The following is a 7,669-nucleotide window of genomic DNA, read 5'->3' as shown; positions in this document are numbered from 1 at the left end:
ATTACCATTTGAATTTGTATTGCATCAAAATACACAGCTTTTGTGACCACGTGTTTTTTGTTTTTTTTTTTAAAGGCAAACGTTAGGAATTGCTGGGGAAATCAATCATGATATTAAAAAGTTTATTTTCTTGTATCAGAGCTTGTAGACCGTTCCTGAAGTCCTCCTGCCCATCCCGGACTTGAAAGTTGTATTTTGGCCTGCAACCACTTGAGGGCGCATTTCTCTTATTAACGCTCACCGAGACCCCGCGTGGGGATAGCTCCTGTGACAGGCAGGGGGCCTGAATGAGCATTGTTATGGTAAATATTTGACATCAATGAAAGTCAAGACCTTTAATTAAGGTTTTAGGATTACTCTCATATTTCGCATGGTTTCTCACAAGTTGTATGTGTTTAGCTCACTAGTATCGTATTTGACTAAGAAGGAGAAACGCCAGCAAAATTAGGAATACCTGTATGACTTGTACCTGTTAACCGTCTTCTACAAAGGCAGCTTAAAGTTCAGTATTTGTTGTTTTAGGCGAGCTGCGTTTAGGTTATTTATATTTTGTTGCCTTTGGGGCCCCTTTAGTACCATGGGAAATGGGATACTCGGGGAGTTTACTTAATAGTATCAGACTGTAGCGTGTACACATTTAAAGCTACTGAGTCTGTAGCTCTCGGTGTCCAGAGCAGTACTGGGCTCTCTCTATGTGTCTGGCAGGCAGCGGGTCCCTCCCCCTCCTCCCCTCTCTCCGCTTTGCTGCCTCGCTCGCTCTCAGCTGCTGCTGCTGCTGTGACTGCGCTCACTCCGTCTGGCTCTCTGCTTGTTGTTTGGTACTTTTGGTGAACTTTTCTTCCAGTGTTTCGCAACAGTGCTCTGCGAGGTTTTCGGGAAAAACTTCCTAATGCAAAAATGGACTGAAGCAACGACCCGACAAAGTGCGGATACATAGGGGGAGAAAAAAAGGAGAGTATTTCTGTAGAGAGCGACCTTTCTGAGGGTTGAGTTACCGTCATGGAAGAGGACGACGGGCATCAGGAAAACTGTATCCCCGCAGCCAAGGACTCGGACCGACAGCAGCGGCTGAGGCTGTGTGTTTTAAATGAAATACTGAACACCGAGAGGGATTATGTTCGGACGTTGCTTTTCCTCCAGTCGGTAAGTTTGACATCCTCTCGCAAGTGTGTCTCCCGTACACTGGCAGAACATGATGCCAAACTCCAGTTACAAATCTGTATATTAGCGGAGGTTTTTTATTTGTTTCCGAATGCACGCTCATCTCGTGTGTTCTAGATGTTTTTCCAATCCCCGGACTACTCTTTTTAAATCGGCATACACAGAAAAAGATTAAGAAGCAGCCTTTGCAAGGAAAAAACAAAAGCAAAAAAGCAATTCACCCCAAAGATCTAATCTGATCTAACCTGTCAGATTAAACCACAATAAATTTGCATTCAGTTTGGCGTGATTCTGTGTCCACACGGGCTGCTTGAACCTTTACTTCAGCGCTGTCTGTGAACGCTTCTTCTGTAGGAACGGGCTTGGGACGCGCAGTTGCCGTTTGCTGCTGTTTGCGGGGCTTTTAATTGCGACGCAGACTGACAGCTTTGTAAAAGATCTGCGTGCATCTGAGGCTACTGTTATCAATGAAAACTTTTGAGATGTTAAAACGTGTTTCTTGGGACGTCTGCGGGGACTCATACATATTTAGTGTTTTGAGGAGGGTGGTGGTGTTATTCTCACCTTTCCATTGTGTGTTAAAGCTCAAGCTTGAAACAAACAAAGGAAAGGAGAGCCCAGTTCGCACATGCATTTTTTTTAAATACAAATAAATAGGTATTCAGGAATATCACACCCTGTCACGCCTCCTTTTTTCAGACAGCGATAAGAAACCGTTTGCTTATTCGCTCTTTGTATATCAGCTACCTCATGAATGAACGTCCTGGTAATTTTGCATGCTCCATTCAGCCGCCGAGCACAGCGCGAGTATAGATGGCACCCACCTGCAGGGGGACTATTCAATTTGTTACTTCCCCTTGTCATTTTCCGTTGGCCTTTCCTCCCCTCATCCCCGCCTTGTCATCTCTGGTAATTGTACAGTGCAGGTGGCTCCTGCCTCCAGCTGAGACTCATAACCACAGCGTGGTTAACTCCACCTCGCTGCATTTAATGTGATGACTATAATGTGACCTTACTTATTTTTCTTTTATATACAATGGCTTATTTGTCTGCTTCAGGGAAATTCCCACTGTCGTTGCCCCTTGCACATAAAGGTCAGGACAACTACGTCTATCTTTCTTTTGCACCCTGCCGACTCGATGGCAGACTTTGATTCTCATCATTTTCACTTTGCCTTTAAAAACAGTTTATGGTGATATTGCGTTTCCTGGTGGGGTTTTTTTTTCTCAACATTTCAACATATGACGCATTTTTGCTAAACAATGTCACGGTTCCCTCTTTCCTCTCTGCTGTCACGTGTTGAACTTCCTCAAAGTTCTTGAGGTGACCGGTGCAGAAGGCTCACCGCACCGCCGTGTCATGCCATTCGTGGTGCATGGCATTTTCAGAGTTATACCTACGTAATATAACTTCACTGTTCCGTATCCAGCTCAACAGTGGACTCAATTGAGGCTTATCTTCTGTTGCAAGGTGGCAAAGGGACATTCTTTGACCTCCCTCCACTCTCACCACGCACAATGGTAATGATGAAGTCTCAAAGGTTTATCAGGGACGTCTGAACATCAAAACTGTCAGTGCTTCGTGCTCTTCGCCATACCCCGACCTATCATCACGTGAACTGGGAGTCTTTTGATTTAAGCCACATGGTGTTTAGCCTGAGGCAAGTGATATGGTCTGGCTTGTGTGATGTAATGTTATTGCCAGGGTCTTTTCATAGAATAGTCTCTATGCCCATTTCATGAGCCAATGAGATTTTGTTTTAAAAGTAAATACTACCATTTGGCAACTACTCAATACAATCCAGCATCTTTAAAAAAAAAAATTTTTTTTTTAAATGCCAATCATATCCAGCGATGTTCTGTGCTGCAGAAACTGACAGGTTGGTTATTTGTATCATCTTGTTAACAAGTGTTTCTTTGGATTGGAATGCATGTCTGTGAATGCCTTCGTTAACAGTCATCTTCACGTGTGCACTAAAGAGGCCTGATGGCAAAACACACTGCTCCCCATTAACCTACATGTGACACTGTCCACTGAATTTTCACCTGGGGGGGTGGATGGGTGATGAGGTGCTTACACTGCTAAAGGCAAACATGAGGATCCAGAACAAAACGAGAAAAGAAGCCTTGCTCTCCACCACCTCCTCTATGGCCAATCCTTTGCGAATCCCCCCCCTCCACCACCCAGTGTTTTCTGTCCAGGGTCCAGCTCGGCAGAAAACCCTCAGTGAGAACCCTTGCTGGGAGCCAAGGCTATGTCACCATGCAGCTCACTGTGGTGTTGATAAGGAAAAGTCTGGCTGTGGGAGCTCAGAACATATGTTTCAGTAAAGGTGTGGGCAGATAGTTTGGGGATGCGTACGCCCCATAGTGTAAAAAAAAAAAAAAAAAAGGCTGAGATGGGCAGCCTATTTAAATAAAATGGTAATAAGTAGGGTTTTTGTTCAGCTTCTCAGCTTTTTCTCACCCTTCCTCATTGCTTAGATAACTCCCACATTTCCCAGAATGCAGCTCATTTCACAGTGCATTGAATACTAATGCATTTTGCTGTGTAATGAAAAGTGAATTTTGCCTGTGACTAGAACACAGCACAGTTTACGCTTGAACAGCTTTCAAGTCCAGGCATGCTATTGTCACACCACGTGTATTGAATGCAATTGCCACTTTATTTAGTTTTGATTGTGTGAAACTCGCACTAAGATGCGAATAATCTTAACCCCGTGAAGTCTATCTACCCCCCACCCCTTAACCATATTCCCCTAGAAATAGATTAGTTCCCCTCTGAATGTAGCGTTTGGATTACTTCTCATCATCAGTTATGACTTACTTAATTTTTCAGTGTACTGATTCTTTTTATGCATGTCAGCTTCTCTCTTATCTGTAACCGCTCGCGCTATGATATTGTTTTCTGGTCTTGTTGAGGGTTTGATAGTACAGTAGCTGTTGACCATCTTCATCATCTGCATTGCCTTATCATTGATTTATTTTCCACCTCCCTTTATGCACTTTAAAAACCCAGTGGAAAAAAAGCCCTTAGCAGAGCAGCTTCTCAGTTGCAATGATTGCAATGACACACACACACAAAAAGAGATGGTTATCCGGCTTTGGCACCTCAGCCATTCTGCATGTCACTCATCCCTTGGCAATTACCAGCGCCAACAAGCTCATCCAATGTGCTGTAGGGAAGCGTGTGGGGATAGTGGTGAGGACAAGAGGTGAGAAGGGGGTTGGGGGTGTGTGAAAAGAGGGATTAGAGGATTCATTTTTCCTCCCTCACTGTTATCGCAGCAAATCTCTAAATCTATTAACTCTTTGAGCAGATCGGAAGCTATCACATTTAACAAGCTGCTTCCTTTTTACAAAGATTGCTGTGCTCTTCAAGCTTTTGTCGCGATGCGTTCCCTTGTTTGTTTGTGTGAAACAATCACATCCTAGCTCGATAGATTTATGGGAATTTTCTTCAGGGTATGGTTTAATCTGCGCAGCTGGATTTTCCCAGCCGTGATGCACCAAAATACTAGGCTATCTGTGATAGGAATGTGGTCAGTGGCGTCATACCTGCTAGATGTGAGGGATTTTCCTTGAATGCCATGAATATGATTGGTTGTCATTTAGGACTGTTTTTCTTTTTTGACCAGGCTGACCCATGTCTCGGTGAATCCTGGAAATGAGTGGCCGATAGTTTTTTTTTTTCTTGGCTTGTGACCTTCCTTCGTAATTCTGAAAAGTGAGTGATGGAAAAGAGTCGAGTGACCGCAGAGGTCCTGTCAGTGCTGCGGGATAATAGGAAACATCTGGAAGGACTGTGACCTTTACTTTGGGCCACACACAAGTGAGAGTACTCATCCGATGCTAACCTGCGCTGCCATGAAGAAGTGAAATTGTGTTTTGATGCTAGACACCTCTTTGGCTGTAGCTGAGCAAACAGGATGACACGGGTATACACATCTTAGTGCTCACAAAGGTAAACATGCAGATAGACAGCTCCAAGCTTCCCCCCTGCAAGCACAAGCCTGTGTCTACCTTTTTCCTACTTTCCTATATAATGTCCATTCATATTCCTATTCCCCACCTTTTTTTGTCCGGTCCATCTTTCTCTCTCTCGTTCGCTGTTCCTCCTTAGTTGTAAAGACCAGCATCGGATTTCTCTGGGCTTGGGCGTATAAATAGCTTAAGATTCTAGCTCTCGTCGTAGCCACAACGCTGGTGGTTTCAGTTCACTGCAGCCTTTAGCTGAAGTCACACACACTCCACATATATGAGTGAGGGCATTGGGGGGCAGCCTGTGGAGACTGAACAGCAGGTAGAACAGTTACTGTGGCAGACTGCTGGGACTTTTTGAGGGTTTTTAGTATTGTTGGGCTTTAAAAGTTAAAAGCCCTGCTGGACAAACTTGGGAGTGTAGACAGTCTTCTTAGAGTCTTCTCATACAGCATGTAACTTGTAGGTTAATCAAACCTGTAAATAGTCCTTGCCTCTGAATGCAGCTGAATAATCGGTACATGCTTTGCCTTTTGTGCTAACTGTACTTCAGTTCATTACATAAGCTGCAAATTTTCATATAAATAAGGTTTCAAGCTACTGCTGCTGTGCACCCATCAATCACAGTCTGGACAATTGGTACCTTGCAGCGCGGGTACTGTGCCAGACGAAATTATTGCAATGTCGGGGTGGTAAATGTCAGTTTCCAACTTAATCTCTGTGCTTTTTTTAGTCATGTGTTTTGATAAGCTATTTCTTTGAAGCATAAGACTGCAGCAGGAATTTAAAGTATTCAAGTTAACAAGTCTAAACCACTGTAACACCCAGAGGCATGATGCAAAAGCAAAGAAAAGCTTCCTTCTCTTTCCGAGAGATGCTTGCAGATTATCAGAAGAAATCCCTTTTTACTGTGTCCAAGAATTTTCTCTCTTAGTAGTAGCATTTTAAGAAGTGGAGCTATTCAGGAGTGTGTCCTTTCAAATCTGATTTCATCAGTTTGCATATCAATGTGTCCGATATCAGATCATGTAATGTCTGGTGAGAACTTGGACATTCACTGCTTTGTACCGGCTGGAAATGGTAAAACCGCGTATCTGGGGCACTGTGCTTTTTAACAGGCTGATATAAGATACAGCAGATGACATGGGCTGAATAGTAAAAGCAAGGCAATGTGACACCTCCAATGTTCTTCGAGATCACATCGTAGTCTGGACGAAGTTGGCGCATGTACTCTCTTAGGGGAGACACCGGGTGCAGCGACTGTGCAGCGTGGTGAAAAGGTAGCAGGATGGACGGATGTCTGCAGAATGACTTCGCACAAGCTCTCCCTTGAGGGTTTGGTTTACAGAGCGAGGCAGCAGGATTACAATGTTTGTTTGCTTTTTTAAATACTACCAGATGTGGGTCTTCTTTCAGGAGGGGGTTAAAGGTCATTTGCCTAATAGAAAAATGCTGGACTAGTACATCTTCACACAAAACTTATTAAGGGTACTGACTGTGGCAAAGATATTTGGTAAATCATGGACAAGCTTACCAAGCCAGTTAGTTTTAATTATACAGACTAATATAACAAACTGCCATTTTGCCTCACAGGGCTTTAGAGTCACAGTACACAAATCTCTGCCTTTTTCATTTTTTATTACTTTCTGATCAACTAGAAATGTTGTGATCTGGCAAACTGAATATTGCTCTGTCCACCTGGTGAATCCCCATCTAAGGGTTATTCCTGTTTAACTTTGAATTGTTTTTAACTCTCCATTAACAATAAGGTTCTTTTTGATTGGCCAAATAGAGTTTACACAGTTATTTCAACCTCACGCCATTTCACCTACCTGGGGAAAGTTTCCATAAGCTACTGAAAACAGCAGCATTATCTTCTTGGTTGTGCAGTCACTACTTAATTTTAAGTCTGTTTCATACTTGTTAGAGACAGATATGCATACAAGAGAGGCTTATAGGCAGCTCGTAATGCATATGGTGTCATTGTTATGTAGCTGCTATGTTGTACAACCAGGACTTATTTCATAATGATCATTTTAAACCAGAAGCTTAGACACTGCACTCCTGCTTTCATATAAAGCGGCAGACAGTACAGATTGAGCATGTCAGCTGTATGTGATGGTCTGGTGTTGGAGTGAACACCCAGAACATCACAAGATTTTCTTTTCCAGCTAAATGCCACAGCTAAAAACAAAGAACATTTTCGCTGTTATCTTAAAATTGTTTTTGACACAACTCACTTAATTAATGAGCTTCGAGATAAACAATTTACCAACCAGCCAACTGGTGAGGCTCTTTGGCGTTTTCTGTTTTCAACCCCCCCGCTAGTCAAAGAAGCTCTGACAATGTTGTGGTAACTGTTCATGACAGCTGCTGACAAAATCTTGGGCATTGTAGCTGAAGGGCTTTTATTTTGGCATTTGCGAGTTGTGGTGACATTTTTGCCAACTCACGTGGCTTTATAAAAGGCTTGAGTCATACATGCGGGTACCGTAAAGTTTTTGTTCTCATGTGCTGACAGGAAACCT

General features: G+C 43.2%; 1 protein-coding gene across 3 annotated transcripts in view; it reads left to right on the top strand.

Annotated features, from left to right (window-relative positions):
* The first annotated feature begins 253 nt into the window (after positions 1-253).
* The window catches only part of prex1 (phosphatidylinositol-3,4,5-trisphosphate-dependent Rac exchange factor 1), a 79,057-nt gene continuing 71,641 nt past the window's right edge, over positions 254-7,669 (top strand). Inside the window, exon 1 of one of the 3 annotated variants that reach the window (XM_082519664.1) lies at positions 254-302. In XM_082519664.1, the coding sequence (XP_082375790.1) occupies positions 288-302 (15 nt within the window). In that variant the 5' untranslated portion in view covers positions 254-287. Of the gene's footprint in view, positions 303-544; positions 1,144-7,669 lie in introns of those variants that run through there. The other 2 variants (XM_082519663.1, XM_082519665.1) reach the window with 2 other exon arrangements.

This window comes from Aulonocara stuartgranti (genome assembly GCF_965226115.1).
Source record: "Aulonocara stuartgranti genome assembly, chromosome: 20".
In the NCBI taxonomy this organism is placed as follows: Eukaryota; Metazoa; Chordata; class Actinopteri; order Cichliformes; family Cichlidae; genus Aulonocara; species Aulonocara stuartgranti.
This window is presented reverse-complemented; position numbering and strand designations above follow the sequence as displayed.